General features: G+C 33.9%; 1 protein-coding gene across 7 annotated transcripts in view; it reads left to right on the top strand.

Annotated features, from left to right (window-relative positions):
- LOC113522291 (fibroblast growth factor 22) overlaps positions 1–23,159 on the top strand; it is a 255,657-nt gene that overhangs the window by 215,370 nt on the left and 17,128 nt on the right. For all 7 annotated transcript variants that reach the window (XM_052900421.1, XM_052900416.1, XM_052900404.1 and 4 more), the window contains one exon: positions 11,135–11,238. In XM_052900421.1, the coding sequence (XP_052756381.1) occupies positions 11,135–11,238 (104 nt within the window). The remainder of the gene's footprint in view (positions 1–11,134; positions 11,239–23,159) is intronic.

The raw sequence follows: 23,159 nt of genomic DNA, 5'->3' as shown, positions 1-23,159 counted from the left end.
TTACGACACCCACGGAAAAGAAAAAGGTGGCCTATTCCATGCTGAGATTACAAGGCACCTTTAATACGTACAAATAATATGTTAACATTCCTTTAGAAATGATCTCGTATATCAATCGATTTAATTAATCTAATCAGGAATACTAGATAATTAACAAAAGTAAATAGAACGCTACTATTCATTCACCAAGTCCATTCATTGCAAGGATATCGGATTCCTCATAGGAGCAACTTCGAATTTCAATTTTAATACCTAAACAATAAAGTCTAGAATAGCATACAATAGTACCGTAGTGCTGGGCACGTACCCTGCTATTAAATTGAACGTTTATTTTCACTTAGCATCGATAAACGTCCGTTATTTTCATGGCAATGTCCGTCAGCTAGTGGTTGTTTAGAGGTGATTTTGTATCAATTTACTGATTTTCACCTCAGGATAGAGGAGATGTGACTATAGTCGATAAAATATTCATGTAGGTATGTCTTGGGTACATATTACTTCAATGTCATAAAAGAATGGAATGAAACATAAATTTTTATATCATCATTGCTGAACATAGGCCACGCCCATACGGAAATTTATATATTATTATTAAAAGAGTGGAGAAAGATAGAAAGCCTTTGGCACTGGGTTATTTCTGCCAACCTCATAAGAAAATTGGCGTGAATATATAATGAATAAATTAACAAACTAACTAAATAAATAATACTTGACATCATGTCATAATTAACCCATTTAAATTCATCTCATTTTAATGTATCTTTAAAGACTTAAATAATTCAAATTTTGTTCGTTCTGTGTTGTGTTGTATACTATTGTTTTTTTGTTTTTTGTTCTTGTTTTATATACTGTGTGAATCGCATGATTCTTTGAATAAAATATTTCTTTCTTTTCTCTAAATCTCTTTCGTTATTTTAAAACAAATTCAAATAAAAATATATAATAAAAGTTCTAATGAATACAAACTGTATAAAACTGCCCCCCTTGCTATCAAGTTGTTAAACTAATCGCTGTATCTATTGTTCAAGTGCAATAAAGAATATATATGTATATATATATATATATATGAAATATTGTCGATATTAAACAAATTGTCGTAATACATCACTATATTCCAATCGGTCCTATTACTACCCCCGGCCACTCACCGGCCGCTGATCGGCAAATTGCACAAGCGGCTTCATTCACAGCTTTTTAACGAGAATTAACGCTCGATATCGATACTCTGTGTTTATCGTATAGGGTGCATCCTTCGTACGAAATATCTGGGATAAACAAAATATTCTAATGAGGTGTGAATTAGGAGTAACAGACTATTATGGAAAAAGAAATTGTGAGTTCTACTTATACCTGTAAGTACGCTGTGTAAATATTTAGTAATCTAAAATACTTGTTTCTCCGTTTGATATTCACAGCTAAATAACTAAACTAATTTCGATAAAATTTTACATTATCATCGTTTTATGATAAATCATTACGAACTATTAATTCGACATGAACAAAGTTGTGAATTAGTCTTTTTACCATTTTCCATTGGTTGGAATATTTTATATACAATTTGGTATATTAATTACCAGCTGTATACTACGACTTTGGCCGCGTAAAGCAATATATAAAGTATCCTGTACTAAATTAGGATATAAACTGCCAAAAGTCATTCAAATCCGTCTAGTAGTTTATGCATAAAATAGTAACAAACATTCATCCAGCCATCTTTACAAACTTTCTCATTTATGATATTAATAATTATTATTTTATCTTGTCATCAAAATGTAATAATAAAAACCCAAATACTTGTCCTAAACGATGATAATATCATGGTGACACTACACCGGCGCCTGCGCACCTAACGCCTCAGGCGCCGATGCTTATGATCCTAGCGATACGCCCCCACTCGACGCACTTGTGCGCTTGCGATTTCCGATCACACGGAGATTGACTCAAGTACCCATTCAGATAGTTACTATCTGGATATCAAATATTCTTCAGAACACTACAATGACATACATAGAGATAGATGACGCATTTAACCTAGTAGGTATACGATTTTTCTTTAATGAGTGATAATGGTATAATGACTCCACCCGCGCTAAAAATAGGTATACATTGGCGGGTCACCAGTGAGTGGTGATAGGTGTGAATGAAGTCGTGATGAATTTGACAACAATTATTAATGATGGTGTCCAGGAGGAACCGCGTGAAGGTCGATCAGACAGGTATATTGCTAGCAATTGCCCCCCCCCCCCCATGTACGAGTATATTGTGACAGTATGTAATCTGCACCGCTAGTAAAAAGTGACTTAAAGCACACTAATTCTAAAGTTAGCATAATGCAACAGTAGGCAAAATTAAGTCGACGAATAGCGCCGATTAAAGTAATAATTACGTTGGCTTACTCACTACGATGGTACATTCTACCGCACCGAACGATTGAAAATATCACATGAATTGCTATTTTTTGGCAATCCTCGATACTTATTAAAATAAGTTATATATAAAATATGTTAAAACATAAATTTCATGTATAAATTCTTAATCAAAATTTACCTACTATCCAAGTAAAGTCTTGAAGATTAGCATGCAAATCAAATATATTTTGTTCTTAAAAAACACTGGACCTCAATCGTGCTAAAACCATAATAAATGACGAGCTACCTTGTGGACACTGTACAGTACATATATTTGAATTTAGAATAAGGAATCATGTCTCTACATACAGGTTTTGCTTCGCAATAAACAGTTTTATTTTCCACAAAGAAGCATTAGTCGTTACATAAGATAAAGCAACCGATTTCAATTGTGACAAAACTAATTATTTTGACCTCAAAACAAAAAAAAAGATTTTGATAACATTTCTATGGAACCAATCTGTTGAACCTTTTAAATAAAATAAGAATTTTTGAAATCGGCTTATGACTATGTTATGAGTTAACAAACAAGAAAAATACGACTGAATTTATAACCTCCTTGTTTATGAAGTCGGTCGAAAATTGGAAGATTGGAGTGAATCCCCATCGATTAAAAAAAGAATAGTTAAAATTGATTCAAAACTATTTGCCACCTATCACATAACGTCTGGTGTAACATGAAACGATTAGCCGCAAACATGCGGTCACATTACGACTCCTTTTGGAAGTCGCTTAAACAGATGCAATTGCGACATCTATTTAAATCGATGTCCATGGATCGATATAATATATGACTTGGATTATTTATACCTTGAGCGGGTAACAACCGTTTATGTGTTTGGAATTTCGTTCACTAAATCATGTGGTTTTTATGCGCTTGCGTTTACCTATTATTCTGAAATTAGATCTACTACTAGTATGAAATATCTCTATACAATACAATATATCTAAGCACAAAAGTCGATTGCTTGGGTACCTCTGGCCCATTCGTGTTTCTACCGTGAAGCAGTTGTGTTTGCATGGCTGTGTCTCGGTTTGAAGGGTTTGGGATATGGTGTGAATTTACTGGGTACGGAGGAATAACATCTGAGTCCTCAGGAATGGCAACGCATGGGGGGTATCATGGGCGAAACAGTATAGTCTGTTATGTCCATGGTACCTGCTCATGTTTATAGGTGACGGTTACCACTTTCCATCAGGTGGGCCGTCAGCTTGTTTGCCATTCTAAGTCGTATAAAAAAAACTATAGATCTAATAAATAGATATTTTAAAACACGGAATAACATACGGCTAATATATCACCACCGTCATCACCATATCAGCTGTTAAATGTTCACTGCTGAACAAAGGCCTCACCCATTGGGAGGGTTTTGCAGGCGGCTTGGCAACTGCAATCAAGTTTTGATGATATTTTAAGAGGGCTGCTCATCTTTCGGTTATTAAGTTCCTATTAGCTGCCTCTTGCGACACCCACGGGAAAGAAAGAAGTGGCCCACTCTACGCCGGGACCACACAGTGATCATATTATTACAGGTGTGATAGTATTATTAAAGAAAGGTTTAAGATTCGTATGGAAAAGTAAAAAATTTAGCATACCCATGCGAAGCCGGGACGGACAGTTAGTTTATAACATTATTAAGGATTAGTAGTATTTGCATTTTTTTTTCGTTATGTGTAAGATCTAGAATTGTCCTCTTCCGTTTGTTTTTTTTTCCTCATATAATGAAGATCTTTCTAAAGCATAAACAAGCATGCAGTTATTGATACTAATTAAAATGAAAACTAAAGATTTGTATGTGAATTTGAAAAATTTTGTCACCAAGAACCGAACCCGGGACTCCCGGACCACTTGGTACGTTCTACTGCAGCAGTCAATAAATACGAATTTAAAAAATTTGGTAGTCCAATTTGGGATTTGATCCTGGGACAATGGGATCCTCGAATCACAATCACGCAATTTTTTTTGGGTGCAAATGGTAACCCCGCCTGTGCTAACGGGATACGCTGGCGGAGCACCAGTGAAGGGTGATAGATGAGAATGAAAATAGGGCAGTTAGCCCATCATGACAAATTCATCAGGAATTAACCATAATAGTTTCCAGGGAGAACCGCGAGGAGGTCGACCTGGTTGGGTATATTGCTAGCAATGGCATTCTCAGTCTCCATTATTAACAATGAGAGTTAAGTTAATTAAAGAATAACAATTGTTAAATCCCTTTCCCCCCAAGTGTCGCAGTATTTGTTACCAAACTCCTCCGAAATGGCTTTACCGATTTTTATTAAATTTTGTTTACATATCGGGTAGGTTTGAGAATCGGCCAACATCTATTTTTCATACCTCTCAATAATGAAACCCCTTAATATATTTTTTTTAACAATATTTTTTATTTCATTTTATTATGATTTAGCATTGAAAAATACATACAACTTCAAATTCTCACCCTTTTACCATCAACCCCTATTTTTTAATCGCGATTTTTATATGCCGCAATAAGGTTGCAAGATGGCAATCGAATATAATAATTGTAGTAGGATAAATTTTCATGTATAGCTCTAAAAATAATGTATATGGTAAAAAAACTTTTTTCTTTATAAAACTTAGAATGGCAATCAAGCTGACGGCCCACCTGATGGAAAGTGGTAACCGTCGCCTATAGACATGAGCAGTACCATGGACGTAACAGATATAACGTTTGCCGAGTCAGCTAGTAAGTATATAAATAAATATAAAATACGCTGTATTCACACAGTTAAAATGTATAAACACTGAGACCTCTTTACTAGAAACAGTTAGCCAATACAGTCGCGTGACAGCAGTTTAGTTTATCTCCTAATTAGTCTAGAGTTCCACGCCTCGCAATCTGCTAGCTGCTAAATACGACGCCGTGAATATATCGCACGCCATAAATAATCAACAAGATGATTATTGAGAACATAATTGCTTCGCGCGTGTACAGGTTGATATAAAATAACTCGGCGAGTCCTCCTTTTACAATGTAGTTATTTATTTATTTATTTAAACTTTAATACACAGTAAAATTCTATGTACATTTGGCGGACTTAACACCGGACAATGTTCTCTACCAGTCAACCATTGGGCAAACTGAGAAATACGTAGACGGTGCATTTTTGAATTGAGAAACAAATAATGTTATGTAGTTATAAATTAAAATAAATAAATACAAATATATTTCTACAAATCCTATTATTATTATACGAAAGTTTATTAGGATGTATGTATGTATGTATGGGTATTTATTACTCGTTCCTGTAAAAACTGCTATTGAAAAAAATTTATTAAATTTGACATACGAATAGGCTATATTTTAATTTAAAACATATAATATTTTATACAATTCACGTAAACGAAGGCATACAAATAAATACATACATAAAACAAATATCTATATAAATTTTCACACTTATCTTAATAAGTGTGAAAAGTTATATAGATATTTGTATTGTATCGCTCAATTATTTTTAAACAATTAATTGTTTTAAATTGAACGAAATTGCACAAAACTTAGTAAATAGATAATCCATATCCTGGATTACCACAAAGGATACTTTTCATGTGGACGAAGCCATTAGACACAAGTAGTGTTTTATTTTTATTTATTTTATTTAATACTTTATTATACACACTAGATTCTACCTAAAAATATTACAGAAGTAATCAAATGTACAAAGGCAAGCTTAACTCTGATAGAGTTCTCTTCCAGCAACACCTAAAGTGGAAAGATGACTTAGTCTATACTAACTCATTGATTTACGAATCTAACCAATACCAAGCATTTTTTCATTAATTTATCTATAATTTAAAATGGTATCAAAATTAAAGATGAGTAGTTTAAAAACACAAGAATTTTATTTTAGTATCTCTGCACATCTTAAAGATTGACTGGTAGAGAGAATGTTTATAGCATCAAGTTCGCCTTTTGTACCACATTTTTTTTTTTTTTAAAACTTAGAATGGCAAACAAGCTGACGGCCCACCTGATGGAAAGTGGTAACCGTCGCCTATAGACATAAGCAGTACCATGGACATAACAGAGTATACTGTTTCGCCCATGATACCCCCCATGCGTTGCCATTCCTGAGGACTCAGGTGTTATTCTTCTGTACCCAGTAAATTCACGCCATATCCCACCCTTCAAACCGAAACACAGCCATGCAAACACAACTGCTTCACGGTTGAAACACGAATGGGACAGAGGTACCCAAGCAATCGACTTTTGTACAAAGTCTTCCTCTGGTTGATCAATAAAGTTTAAATAAATAAATAAATTTTAAGGGACTTCAATTTTGCAGGATCTTGGAAATATAAGTTATATAAACGACATAATCATAGTATTATTTGTACTACTATTTATATTATGTTACATATTACATGTGGTGCTGGAGAAAGATGGAGAAAATTAAGTGAATAGATCGAATTAGTAATGAGGAGGTCCTGCTTTAGGGTTAAGAAAAAGAGAGAAATTATAAGAACTATTGAGGTCAGAAGGGAAAAAATGTTGAGACACTTGATACGACACGACGAACTTATGAACATTATAATAGAAGGTAAAATAGAAGGAAGGAGGGGAAGAGGGAGACCAAGGCATAGTTACAGTAGGCAGATCAAGGAAATAGTTGGTGTCGTGTCGTATCAAGAGGTGAAGAGACTCGCTGAAAATCGTAGTAAGTGGCAAGAGCTCCACCGACAAGCAGCTCTTAAATAGGATAGAGAGATAGAATATGTATAAAAGCAAAAATACATATAAAAATTACTCAAATAATTTGTGAGAACAGCCTGTAGAAGTTATAAAATCCCAGAATCTCGTGTCGTGCGATGACTGAGCGAGATAAGATATCATCTATAATGCTTAATGAGTCATTTTGTTAATTTTATCGATTTTGTATAATTTAAATCCTGTTCGCCAATATTTATGTACCTATTAATTATTTATTAAAGAACGCGATTGTTTTCTTTGTCTTTTATCTACGACTTTATTTTAAAAGTAGCCATTTTCCGTGACTTTTCTCATGTGGATCAGTTCCTACGTGTTATGTTAGGATTTTTTTACAACACTGGGGGCAAACGATCATGCGGCTTACCTGATGGTACTTATCCTAGGTAGGATGTAAATAAAGTAAAAAAAAATCATATACAGTTTAAAAATTAACAGAATTAAGAATTTTTTTTGCATTTTTATGGCATCCCTCGGTCGTAAATATTCCTGATAATAATAAATATCATCACATCAGGCGTTAAGTGTCCAGTGCTGAACATAGGCCTTCCCCATAAAGAAAAGTTTGGCCAGTAGTTGCCACACTTGACAAGCGATGTCCGTAGTACTGCCCATATCTTTAGATGACAGTTACGACTTTCCATCAGATGAGCCGTCAACTTGTTTGCCATTCTAAGTATTATACAAAAAAAAGCTTAACCTTTCCTCTTTAATATTATATGAACACATATTGTATTACGTTTAAATAAGTTTTAAATTAATAAAGATCCCTCGTGACAGCTACTGTTATGTAATGCATATAAAACTGTTCACTTCAAACAACAGTTGAAATTTATTGCATCAAACATCGTTAAACACTGTTGAGAACATATTTAACTAACTTGATTATTACGTTTATGGTTTCACTAAGTAACTATTATGTTATATACCTATAAAACGATTAATTATATAAACTAAAACAGGTCAAGTGTAAATTAGACCCAAACCACCAAGGGTTCCGTGCTTAAAATAATAGATACGTAAATTTTTATTCTATTTAGATTAAAATTTAGGGAGTCAGTGGATGCAGAGGGCCTACCATGAAATGTTTTCCGAAATTTCGGAGCCAAACGAAACACAAATTTGATGTTAAAATTACATAATACATGCCGTTTGGAAATATTAAAAATGTTAAAATATTGTCCCTTTGGACTTTTATGATAGGATGTATGACGAACGAAATGTTAAACTCCATTTATTGGTCCGATTTTGGTATAAACAAAAACACGAAATTAAGTCCGAAGTTTCGAAATTTCATTTCATGGTAGACCCGCAGGTGGCTCAGAAGAGGGGTGAGGAGGGGTGGGGACAGGCTTATGCCCAGCAGTGGACGGATAATGGCTGAAATGATAATGATAATTAGATATAAATATTTTTAAATACTAATTACATCCGAATACAATAAAAAATAAAGAAAAGTAATAACGGTGTTATTTCTGTGTACCTTGTAAATTCAAAGAATGTCGTTTTTAGACAGCATACCAAGTCTAATCAAATCATCCTTATAGGTAGGTTAAATTAGGTTTGGTTTAGCGAGAGCCCCAAAAAAAAGATTTTTTTTATAAAATTCTTACATTTAGCAACACATGTTGATAAATCCTGGTATTTACCAATATACGGACTTTTACAGTAACACATATATTTCAATAAAGATATAAAGTTATTTCATATAAATATTATAAATATAAAAAAAATCTGTTGTAATATTTTCGAACAAACATTTACTAACAAACCAAAGTATTATCCACTCAAGCAGCGAAGGGCTAAGAAAATTATTGAAGCGTAATATCATGATGCTCACGATTCCGAGGAATTTCTTAGAAAATTGTTTACAAAGGGAACTAATAAGATGAGTTTTGAAACTGTTTACGGGGTCTTCTAATGATAGAACAGAGTGCTGGGTGTAGGCGCTGACGCGGAAACGAGCGGACGTCACATACTTAGCTAGGAGTTTGTTTAAACGATAAAAACGTGCTACCAATTTATGCTTATGAGGTACTTTCTTTTTTTTAAAAGGATGATAATGGAATGGCAACCCCACCCGCGCTATCAGTATACACCAGCGGGGCACCAGTGAAGGGTAATAGGTGAGGATAAAGTAGGTCAGTTAGCCCATCGTGACGAATTCAACAAGAATTGTTCACGATGGTTTCCAGGGGGAACCACATGGAGGTAAAAACTAATAAGGTATATTGCTAGCAATGGGGCTGTCAAACTCCATTGCTAACAATCCTTTTCCCCCTGCTTATGAGGTACTAGTGAGGAATAGGTGAGGATGAAGTCAGGTCAGTAGGTCTAGAAACGAGTGAATGGAGAGAGTGGTCAATCTAATAAGGCATATTGTTATGAAGCCGCCAGTCCTCATTACTATCAATTTCCTTGTCCCTAAAAGCTCTGCTTCGTTTGGAGCAAGCACACACATCATCAAATCATCATAATATCAGCCCTTAACAGTCTACTGTTGAACATACGCTTCTCCTATAAGGGAGGGGCTTGCTATAGTACGCACATAAATATAGATATAGTTATTTGGCCATTGCTAACAATACACGGTATATTAGTAACAATGAAGTCGCTAGGAAACAAAATAATAAATATATAAATAGTTAAACAATGCCCGTTAAATTTTATTCTTTTATTTCTATTACTATATCATCATCATCATGACAGCTTTTAACTGTCCACTGCTGAACATAAGCCTTCCTCTTGGGGGGGTTTTCCCAGTAGTTGCCACGCTTGGCAAGCGAGTTGGTAACCGCAGTTAAGCTTTTGTGATATTTTAAGAGGGAGGCTGCTGCCCATCCCTTGACCATTAAGTAGTTATTACTATATACTATACTGAAATACTATATTAAAAGCTCTCATGTAACTTTTTCTTAAATACATATATATAAATAGGTTTAGATATGTACAGATATAGTCGTTTTTTTTATAACACTGAGGTAGCAAACAAGCATACAACCCACCTGATGATAAGCGGTTACCGTAGCCTATGAACGCCTGCAATACCAGAGGTATTACGCGCGCGTTGCCGACCCTGAAGAAACCTCTTTACCCCCCTTTTGAAGAACCCCATGCTGTAGTTTAATTACAATTTTAATTATTATACGTATAGCGTACTCTAAACCTATTTTTAATACCAAACGCTAATAATAACATATCCGCTACCGCTTCCGCCCATACACCCTATACTAATTCAATTTCGTCTCTGCATTTCTCTCATTTTGCGTTGTTCAAATGTTCTTAACATCGCCTTGTTATGTAAATGACAGCATTGCCATGGTCCTTTATAGCTTACTATAAGAGGAAATCTTAAGAACACTTTTAAAGGATATTTACATGAAATGTTATTTTCTGTCTTCCTTTGGCTTAAAATTATTTTGACATTAATTTGCACTTCTAAAATAAAATAGAATTTTACCAGTAAGAGACTTTATACAAAATTATCTGAATGTTGGGTAGCATTGTCCCACTCATATTTCTACAGCCAAGTAGCTATGTTGACATGACTGTCTTTCCGTGTATAGAATGAATTGTTTAAATTACTAAGTTTGGAAGTATAACATGCTAATCCTTCTGTGGGGGAAAGAAGTTGTCTGTTGTAATGGTGTCTAACAGTCCCATTGGTAGCAGTGTACCCTATCAGGTCGACCTCCATGTGGTTCTATTTCCAAAGCTTAGGCTTTGGAAAGCCAAAGTTTTGGAAACACACGTACCACGAACCACACCATCACAGAGCCACGCAGTTAGCTGCGTTTGCCAATCCGCCTGTCAAGCGTGGCAACTACTGGCAAAACCCCCAAGGGGAGGCTTATGTTTAGCAGCTGTCAGTTAAAGGCTGATATGATGATGATGATGATCTCCTATATGCAGGCATTATCTAACTACGATTTTATTATATAATTATGCACTAGTAAGATCAGTATGTAATTACAATCAATGTGTTGGTTGCAGCGATACTTCAGCGTGCGACGTTCAAGGTCGGCCTCCTGACGATCCAGGGGGTCTACACCTGCCTCTACCTCTGCATGGATGCTTGCGGATACCAATACGCACATGTGAGTATGCCTTTATATCTGTACTTGTACTCAGATAGGGTACAAGTCAAGCAATAGCACACGTTTTCCTAATTCAGCCATCAGTCTCCACAATATATACACTGTGTTTTTTTTTTATAAAACTTAGAATGGCAAACAAGCTGACGGCTCACCTGATGGAAAGTGGTAACCGTCGTCTATAGACATGAGCAGTACCATGGACATAAGAGAGTATACTGTTTCGCCCATGATACGCCCCATGCGTTGCCATTCTTGAGGACTCAGATGTTACTCCTCTGTACCCAGTAAATTCATGGGCGGCGGTAGTCACTTACCATCAGGTGCGCCGCATACTCGTTTGCCCCCTGTGTTGTAAAAAAAAAATTCACGCCATATCCCACCCTTCAAACCGAAACACAGCCATGCAAACACAACTGCTTCACGGTAGAAACACGAATGGGACAGAGGTACCCAAGCAATCGACTTTTGTACAAAGTCTCCCTCTGGTATTCTTAAGTGTATTCTTAAGTGAATAGTTTGTTCATACAGTATTGTGGAGAATAAATAAATATTTTAAATACTGAATTTGAATTTCGAATACCGTTTTTTATATTTCTTTATACCACTGAAGTGGATAATAAGCATACGACCCACCTGATGGTAAGCGATTACCGTAGCCTATGAACACCTGCAGTACCAGGGACAATACGCGCGATGCCGACCTTAAAACTACCTCTTTACCTTTTTTTTTAAGAACCCCTTTTATTTCAAATAAGACATGCCATTTATACGCACGAAGCACTTTGCGTTTTCCTTCATCATGCGCATGGCCAAGGAGTGGAACTCTCTCTCTGGTTTTCTCATCTAAATATAATCTGCACCAATTTAAGGCAAATGTGAATAAGCTATTTGTGTTCATATCATTTGAGATCGTGCTCAATCACGGGACCTTCACTTCACCGCCATATCCCACCCTTCAAACCGAAACACAGTCATGCAAACAACTGCTTCACGGTAAAAACACGAATGAGACAGAGATACCCAAGCAAAGGGCTTTTGTACAAAGTCTCCCTCTGGTAATATATGATAGGCAAATTCTTTTAATGTAACTTTTACGGTTATCTCATAGAGTAGAGAACAGCACCTACATCATTGGCGACACTGATGACACTGAAAAATTTTGCCAGCACTCCCCGATGGCAAGAAAGAAAGCCATCGAGGGTTTCTCTTTTTTTAATGACTAAAAATGCAACGTTGACTTTGATATGACTAAATACTTATGACGATTACGCGTGACTCCTGCGGCGCTCCATTCGACCAGTATTAGACAGGTGACAAACGATAGATACGATATCGTTAGCGCTCGTATCAAAAAGAACAACACACGCAACAACAGGTGTCTCGTTCTATCTCATACACGCGATAGCGATAACGTTTCTATCGGTAAATTCGAGCTGGATACACCAATAGATATAGGTTATCACAACAATAGGCTACGATACCCAAAAATACAATCGATTACAAATGAATCAATTGCATTTAGGACCTATCCACACTCCACAATAATGTATCATAATTCATTAGTGGATAAATAAAATAAAATTGATTGCGACTGACGATTCGAAACTTTCACCGCACCAGGATATCGATCGATCATCGAATGATCGACAGATCCCATCTACGATCCATATAATATCGAAATATATTTGTTGAGAACTGATCCACCACGACATTTTGTTTTATTATACAAGGAATGAATTACTCACTAGATCTAAAAGGAACATGATCGTAAATATATTTTTCTTTAATAAACAATGTAATACCTTGTAATGTAATAATCGTACAGTAAAAGACACCATTGCTTACATAAATTTGCGCTGTACTTTTATTAAAATCATATTTCCAAAAATAATTAAAGCATTATTAATAGCTCAACAATTTATACTCTACGCTTTATTGCGCGATGCGAAAGATACGTCAGTAAAGCCATAAAAAATAAAGTGAAATTTTTATGTATTCAATTATATATTTAATAATTAAAAAGTGTCAATTATTTTATTATTAGGCTGACAGGCTCGACTCCAAAAATCTCACTTTATACAGCGCGCTTACAATAAAAACTGCTAAAATATTGATGTCAAATTAAGTAATTCATCCTGTATCAGGTTGAATGAAATATCGTAGTCGATTTCGAATATGATAGTTCCTATATCGATAAGAATAATCGGACCCAGTACATGGCAGTAAAGTCAAAACAACGTTTTCCCTATCACGTATTCCATACCAAAAATTACTTATTATATATTTAATTATTATATATATATATATATATATATATATATATATATATATTATTCTAAATGTCTGTTTGCCTTAAATAAATAAATAAATAATGAAGTTACATATAAATATCATGTATATAACATTAGTAAACGATTTACTGTATACAAAATACTCTCGTATATGCAAATAATTTCGATCAATAAACAAAAATAGCGTGTCCAAGTGTTATCGATCTTTAATTCGCTGATGTTCAATTCATTTTTATTGCACATTTATTGGTTATTGATACGGCTCGTTCGGTTTTTCTGTGACATCATTATATTTATTGAGACGTGTGAATGGTCCCTTAAGATTTTTTTGGTCCGTTTTCAAATGCTATTGTCAATTGTGACTGTAGCTCAATCGAGTGTCGATTCTGGTTTGTGGGTGGCATATCTATTGTAATGGGAGCGGTGTACCAGTGAATATTATGCCAATTGTGAGATGATAATAATAATAGTGAAAGTATTATATACATAGAAACAAATATTTATATATTCATTTATAAATACTTCAATATCTGTTAACTGTGTCTACTGTGGAACATAGGTTTCCTCCTATTATTTTTATGGATGATAATAGAATGGTAGCCCCGTCTGCGCTATCGGTTAAAAGACGATTGCTTGGGTACCTCTGTCCCATTCGTGTTTCTACCGTGAAGCAGTTGTGTTTGCATGGCTGTGTTTCGGTTTGAAGTGTGGGATATGGCGTGAATTTACAGGGTACAGAGAAATAACACCTGAGTCCTAAGGAATGGCAACGCATGGAAGGTATCATGGGCGAAACAGTATACTCTATTATGTCCCTGGTACCGCTCATGTCTATAGGCGACGGTTACTACTTTCTATCAGGTGGGCCGTCAGCTTGTTTGTCATTCTAAGTTGTATTTAAAAAAAATACTTTGTTTCTATCATAGATTGTTTCACATACTCCTCAAATACAGTGAATTGTTTGTTAAAGTAATATTTATATACATATTTATTTATTTAACATATTATGTGTATTTATATATAGTACATATATAGTGTATACACAGTACATAGAATTTTACTATACATCGAAGTTTAAATAAATAAAAAAAAGCTAAATCATTACAAATACATTACAGAAACTTCATATAGACTTTCATTACGACTTATAATGCCTTTCCCTATCTTTTTTTTTTCTTAAAAACTTAGCCTAAGGTATATTTTTAATTATATGTGGGTATTAAACATTGATTTATTTATAGATTAATCAGTCTTATAAATCTATTTTCTACCTTACGACCGATTATAATAAAAAGGACTTTCTCTTAAAACATTAAAATTATGTACATCAACAGCGGACCCCTAAAGGTCGAATTTCACAGTCATAAATATTATAAACGCTCGATTCTTGTGTGTCACTCGAAGTGTTACACTCGATTTATGTCTTAATGTTTTATGTTACTGGCAACCCTACAGGGAGGGCCGAACCATGTTTGTTTTGGTGTGTGCTGGCAAATATGTTTGATCAATGGTTTGTTACGCCTCAAAGGCGATGTTAACTACTTGTGATCACGTAACTTGATTTTCAGTTTGTCATAAAAATTAAATGTGTTTTGTAATGTACTTCTGCAAATCATTGCCATGTAAATATTACCAAGTGGCTCAAAGTACAGACAAGAGTAGAGAGAGATTGTTTTCTGTTCTATATAATTAAGAACTAAAATAACAATTAGGTACTAAAAATTACTGAAGAATATAAGAGTAGAACAAATGTTACTGATAACCATGATTTTATTTTAGTAACTTAGATTACATAAAAAAACGCTCAACAATAATAAACGGCAAATTCTATTGCAACTAGATTTATATGAGGTAAACACGAGTGTAAACATTGCTTATAAAAGAACTATCAAAATCGGTTTAAAACTGACTAAGATATCGCCTAACATACACGCAAATCTCTCTCTCTCTTCGTCCTCTTCATTACTAAAGGTCGTGTCCTCGAAAGGTGTCCGTTGTCTCTCTTATGATGTTATTCCATTTTGCACGGTCTTCAGCTTCACGCAGGGCAGCTGCAATTGACAGTCCCGTAACGGCGGTTATTTGGTCCGACCATCGATTAGGCGATCGTCCGCATGGTCTTTTTCCTTCTATCTTGCCTACAACCATTAGTTTGTCCAGATTGTCAGACTGTCGTCGAGCATACGCAAATATACACTTAAATTTTAAACCTCTTCCATTTTAAAATTCATTAAAAATAAATAGCAAATATCCTTGATTAAAGTTTACAAATCATTTCAATGAATCGTTCATGAATGCCGCTTAAATTTTAAACAAACAAACTGAGCATAATACCTATTTAAGAATTTAATATAACTCCTTGATTGTATTGTAAACAAACATTGTCCCCTCGACATCTCAATGGATTGAAAACATTTAGCAAATCATTTGTCTTCGGATTCACGCTCTCACCCTTGTTTGGAGCCGAGGTCATCAATTTAGGACGGTCTAAACAAATGACTTTGTTTTCGTTCCCCGACTATTTTTTTGGCGGGAAAGTGCAACTGTCATAATAAGAGGTTTATTTTTTTTCTTATATATTTTGTTATGCAAATGTCATATCAACTAACACGACAATTCGTGTTAGTATTCTGCTATAGTATTATTGTCATTTGTTTGTTTTATTAGATTTTTATTTAAATTTCCATCAAATATTTAATCTTAATTAGTAGTTTTTATCTTCTAAAAGTCGTCTAATGCTTAATAGCTTCGAAAATAATGCATGAATGCTTGGTATTTTAAATGAAAAGTGAGAGAACTAGTTTCTTGTCGTAATAGATTATAAATACGTTACAAACAGCGCTGAATCAAATTTATAAATTAATGGTCTAGACGTAAGATACCAGGGTATATTGATATAATGGAATTTATCCATATTTCGATTAAACTAAATACTTATTAAGTTACTTAAAATAAATTTAGTATAAACGCTCCATAAACATATTAATATTCTGAAGGTAAACACTCTAATATAAGTATCTATCTACTCTATGGCAAGAGCCATCACCAGCCAGCAGCCATCAATTAACAACTGGAACACTTACGATTTGAAAAATGGAACGCAATTCGGAAATCGAACACGACATCCGCTAATTGCGAAGGCGGGAAACATTTATAAGCGACCAATTTACGTAGACCCATGCAGCGAAATATTTTATTCACTAGTTGAAAATAATATTATTTGGTCGGGTAAGCCTAGTCAGGGTGATCCCATTAAGGAGGCGCTACACTAACAACGGAGCGATAAGAATGTAGTGACACCATTAATCAGGAATTTTTCGATTCATTAGCGCGAGCCGAGAGAATCGATTTGTCATAGGTGGATGTGTGGCCTTAGATAGGGGGCGAAATGTTTAGATGTAATTGTTTTATTTTTCTTCTATGCTACAGAGACATGCTTGAATAAAGTGTACACTGTACACTGCTATCAAAGTGGCACCTTTTAACGGACCTCAGTGTTTCCTTGATTAAGAGCAATCTCTAAGTAAACATAATTCAAGGGTCACATTTATCAAAATTTATAAATAAAACTATAGAACAAACTTCTTTTTATTCGAAATCAGTAAAAAATTAAAAGCAGTAAAAAGGTTAAATCAATCTAATATTTATCACTTTCACAAAAGCCATTGACCTCCAATTCTTTCGTGCCCTTTTTCAATTTCCTATTCCAGGAATACACTCGTATATTAAACGAATTCAGAATTGTTTTTGGTTTCCCTTGCATTTGATTAATTAATGAGAATTCTTAGTAGGCAGAGGGAAAAAAAAAAAAAAAAAAAAAAAAAAAAAAAAAAAAAAAAGAACTAAGTGCTAATAGCGATAATTGGCGTATGACGATTTTAATTCACTAGTAATCAAATTTACTGCAGTGTGAACACAGCATTAGACATACATATACATATGTTTAGTAAGAATAGGTCATATATAGCATTATCTATATATTTTAATTACAATAACTATATACTGGTCCAATTAAGTACATGTTAAAAGTTTGGATAACAATCCAAAAAATAATATAGGATTTTTTTTTATACAACTTAGAATGGCAAACAAGCTGACTACCCACCTGATGGAAAGTGGTAACCGTCGTCTATACCATAGACATGAGCAGTACCATGGACATAACAGAGTATACTGTTTCGCCCATGATACCCCCCCATGCGTTGCCATTCCTGGGGACTCAGGAATGATGCTTTGGAAAAGCAAGTTTATATTTGTATGTAGTGTTAAGATTATTAAGATCGCTGTTTTTAAGAAACAGTTGAAGACTCTTGCGTATATACAAAATGTTTGCGTATATGTATTGTGAAGCTAAATAGTTAATGAGCTTATTAAAGTCGAACGACATATACCCGGCAAGCGAGGTCGCGAGTAAAAACTAGTCTATAAATAAACAGTAATATAGTTTATAGAAAAAAAAAAAATTATTAAACAAGGTTTTAAGTTTTAAAACTCTTCAACGCTTACGTCTAAGCAGTTCTCTTGATCCGCATTATCAGAATAATTTGTCACGAAGGGAACCTTACCAGTACCATTTGACGACGAAATGGTGAGAAGTGCATTACAGCGATGCGCCGGCGCATCGATCATTCATAATCTCCGACGTCACTGCTTCCTCTAACAACATAAGTCCTGACCTGCTACCGATGGCACTTCAGACGTGGCACATTAAGCGCACAATACCAATATTTAATTAATTAAATTGCAAAATAAATAACAAAAAAGTTAATTAAATTAACAAATTAAAAACAATGAAGAATAAGTCAAGTGTTGTGTTGACTGTAACAGCAACAATTGAATAATGTCTCTGACCATCACATTAGAGATTATAGTCGTGAGCAAGTTTAATTTTAATTTTCTTCTTAAAATATTTTTTTCTTATCGTGTGATGACGAAATATGAATTCTAACACGTACACGCGATTATATATGGATTCGCCTAGACCATTTATAATCAATATTCTCCTTCTGAAGGGGTTCATGATCCCAGCAGTGGGAATGTGAGTGGTCATTATTACTTTAATGAAAATTTACTGTTGTGGGAAGTATTAGTGTGTGTGCGTAAAAATAAGTAGATCGTCTAATAAGAGATTTATTGTAATTATGTATATTGGCTTTATTCATGTTTAAAACTTGGGCATGCCTACAACCAGACTAGTTTCAAACTGAATAGGACAAGTGCATTATGTCACAGGGGGAGTTATAAAATCAATAATTGTAAAATAAAATTTTTAAAAAACTTTTATACGCGGTTTCGCCAGACCATTTCTTGTGAGTAGTCGCAGTGGGAATGTATCCCCGAAAATTTAAAACGTAAATAAATCCTAATACAGATTACAATACAATATGACTCGCAGTAAAACTTATTATTCAACAATAAATTTATTGATTATTAACACCGCCTGTTATGCACCTGTCTGTTTTTATATATATATATATATATATATATATATATATATATATATATATATATATATTCTTTATTTATTATTTAATATATAAGGTCAGTTTTATTTCATAGTATTGTCAACTGGAAAAATACAATATTAACACTGCAATCTAGTATAAAATCAACAATTTTATTATAAGTGTGGGCAGTTTTTTTTACAATAGCAATAACTTATTAAAATTCTATTTCATCAAAAACAAAAGAATTTTATTTAATTGTTATTTTAATTGTAATATTTAATTATACATTTAATAATCTAATCATAAGTCTGGATGTGCCTCGAGCCTTATCGGATCTTATGTAACGGTGCCTCGTGGGAGTTTGTCCAATCACGTCCCGGATTACTCGCTAGTCCCCGTCACCTGGCGTTGCTTACATAATTCTAGACTGGCTCTATAATGCCTGATTGCCCATCAGTCATTAGGAGTGCGACTATCTAGACCCCAATGCCACGTTAACACTTATTCCTACTTTGTTGACATATACTTACAAATTTTTACTCACGACTTAGTCCGCGTGACATATTTATTGACCGGAATAAATATTCTCAGTTTTACCACAAAAAAGTTACACCTGCGACTGACTAGTGTTCAATACATATTTAGACGACTTCTTAATAAAGCGTTTCTAATATCTGTTTACTCTAAAACAAAAAAGGTCTATTTTTAAAGAAAATAAATTTTAGTTTTAATTATTACACAAACTAAACAATACAGACATGATGATGATGATGATACATGACCTATAAAAATGCTACACAAAATCTAAATCAACATCATTATATCGCCCTTTAACAGTCCACTGCTGAACATAAATCTCCCACTGGAGATTTTGCCAGTAGTTGCCGCGCTTGGCAGGCGGATTGGCAACCGCAATTAGACTTTGGAGATGTTTAAGAGGGAGGCTGCTACCCATTTCTCGCCGTCCCTTAGTCACCTCTTACGACAGCCACGGACAAAGAAAGGTTGGCCTATTCTTACACGGCAACTATAAATTAAAAATCCAAATTGTAATGTAAAAAATTACATCAAAACCATTTTGTTTCACAAACCAGCTTCCTAAATGGATAATAGTTTTATCAAAATAAAGTGTTTCTAGATAAACACGGGAGAAGGATTAATAAGGGGGTACCACAGATAATAATAGAGTCAAACCGTTGAATTCAGGGTCGTCGTCGACAAGAAGTTTCTTATTAAAAGTGCATAATAAATAAATCAAATAACACTAATATACTTATAATAATAGTCTATAATTATGTACTTAATCGTGCCTATAATTTGATATTATAATATAGGGAAAAATATTTCTAATAGCTTTATTTTTATTCGGCCATGTTGAGATGAAAAAGAGCAACAACCCTAACAGACCATCGACAAAAAAAAGAACTTGAAATTTTAAATAAAATTCGGACTAAAGGGTTTCGCCGCGCCACAGGCGCCGCCAATGTGTGCCCATCACAAAAAATTACCAATGAAAAAAAGTGTAAAGCGACCCACAAAATAGACATAATTTATATTATTTGAATTAAACACCGCATTGTGTTTTCGTTTCCATAATTTTATTTACGATTGTTTACCCTATTTTATGTTTTAATATTTGGCTTTTATTTATTGGTGCTCCATTTTGTCGCGTGGAATCTGTTTTTTGTTTTTTTTTTCTAATGTTTGAATTTATTGACGTTTTTGTGTTGGGTATTCGACGTTAATGTGTAGAAAATTTGATTTTGTGTTTAAAATTCAATATTTAATACTTTTTAAAGAGTGAACAACGGTGACGTATATTTTCAGTAAGTAGTTAATTTAAATTAATGTAAACTTCGTTGTTTGTTGTATATATATTTCAACAAACAATATAATTTTTTTTTAATATATGTATATATATCCTACACAATATTTAGCTAAGTTTTAATAATATCTTGTAACATTCTCCTAGTCTTAAACATTTTACTTTATTCATTAATTATATACTTAAGTAAAAAAAGTTTTAAGATACATATATAAGATACGTACATACGTAAATAATAAAATAATCAAAAGAAAACCTATACAAATGCATCATTCGCTTAACCGTGAATTTTGGTTAAGCCGTCAACGTGAAGACGTGACAAACAAGCTCACTTTTACGTTTACAATATAAACAAGGTAATAAAATTTGGTTCCAAGTGAAAGACGACTTAAAATTTTAACAATATTAGTATGGCATCTACACGGTTATAAATATATTCGTTTAAAAATTTAATCAACACAATTTAGAATATTCTTAATTGAATTTATTTCGAATTTAGAATCGGAAACATGCCATATTACCTAACATACATAAAAAAGTGAAATTGAGAATGTCCTTCTTGAAGTCAGATTAATAAAAAAAAACAATAACAAAGTATATCCTTTCAACGCAGTTAAAGACAACTTTCAGAGTTCTGTCTTTCTGTCATTAAGTGGTGTCGTTTTATAAAGAGAAGTATCGACGCTCACATATTTTACTACTTTTTTATGATCACCATAAGAATTTGGTGTAAGGACGAAAGAGGCCGCCCTAAAATGTCGCCAGTCAGATTAGGAGATTATAATTCGATATAAATTTATTAATGATTAACAATGATATCGAATTTTGGAATATCATCTAACGTATTCATTATGTATCTAATTATATGGGTAGCGACTGGAGGCGTGGAGTTGTTGTTCAACTGTTTCTCATTTATTACATCGCTGCTTCATGTACCTATCACATCTTCATATCATTTATTACGTCACTATCGCTACTTCGTATACCTACCACGACTTCATCTCATTTATTACGTCACTATCGCTACTTCATATACCTACCACAACTTCATCTCGTTTATTACGTCACTATCGCTACTTCATATACCTACCACGACTTCATCTTATTTATTACGTCACTATCGCTACTTCATATACCTACCACGACTTCATCTTATTTATTACGTCACTATCGCTACTTCATATACCTACCACGACTTCATCTCATTTATTACGTCACTATCGCTACTTCATATACCTACCACGACTTCATCTCATTTATTACGTCACTATCGCTACTTCATATACTCTTAAAACATCTCTAAAGCTTGACTGCGGTTGCCAATCAGTCTGCCAAGCATGGCAACTACTAGCAAAACCCCCTCAAGGGGGAGGCTTATGTTCAGCAGTGGACAGTTAAAGGCTGATATGATGATGATTTGTAAATGAAATATAATAACAGTATAAATATATTAATTATTATAATTATATTTACCTATATACGGGCAGTTTACTCACTTGCCACTTTTATTATATAAGAAAAAATAGTGACAAAGATTCACCCGAGTCCACCAATGGTTACACAATAGTATGTGTGATTCGGCCGGTTAATATCACATAAAATTCCCGGACATTTACGATGATCCCCAATAAAAGCCATAAAACTGTGCCTGTCGATACTTTTATCTGTATATAATGTATAAATACCACTCCAATGTCCCTCTATGTTCTAATCTAAACTAATGCGAGAGTTTTAAATTCTCATAAAACGGACATTGGTGACAACAATCGCACTGCATCGGATCGTAAACTTTTTATCGCTTCATTACTTTTATTTTTACACCCTTTGTTCTATTCGAACACGTGTAAAAAAGGCCCAACAAGGAAGGGAGCTTTTGATTTGCGAACTGCATTCCAGAAATTAATGCATAAAGCATCTTTAAGGATACACTAAAATTCGACTAAGTTAAATAAACTTAAGGAAAAGAATCTAGTAATTTTTTGGTGAGGACAAAAAATAGAAATAATAAAATTAATTAGAATTAGGTTCGACCAAAGGAGTTCGACGAAAACTTTTTTAAATAGATAATTCTCTAACATTCTTTTTTTTTGCGTATTTACCAATGTCTGTTGTTATTTGTGTGCTGTAAGTAACGCAAATAATATATATATCTATCTGTATATGTAACCACACTACAACTAGTTTAGTACTCTTTTATCAATCCCAAAATGCATCTGACATTGAGACCAAACTCTCTATTATTTACTAGTTTTACCCGACCGGGAATAGAACCCGGAAACTTACTTACGTTCTAGTATTACGCCATATAATTAGGAAGCGGTGCTGTTATTCCAACTATAGAGTATAAAATTTAAACCG

Source organism: Galleria mellonella, unplaced genomic scaffold (genome assembly GCF_026898425.1).
Source record: "Galleria mellonella isolate WM207_F2 unplaced genomic scaffold, CSIRO_AGI_GalMel_v1 utg1267, whole genome shotgun sequence".
NCBI lineage: Eukaryota > Metazoa > Arthropoda > Insecta > Lepidoptera > Pyralidae > Galleria > Galleria mellonella.
The sequence above is the reverse complement of the archived record's forward strand: the minus strand, read 5'-3'. Positions and strand labels throughout refer to the sequence as shown.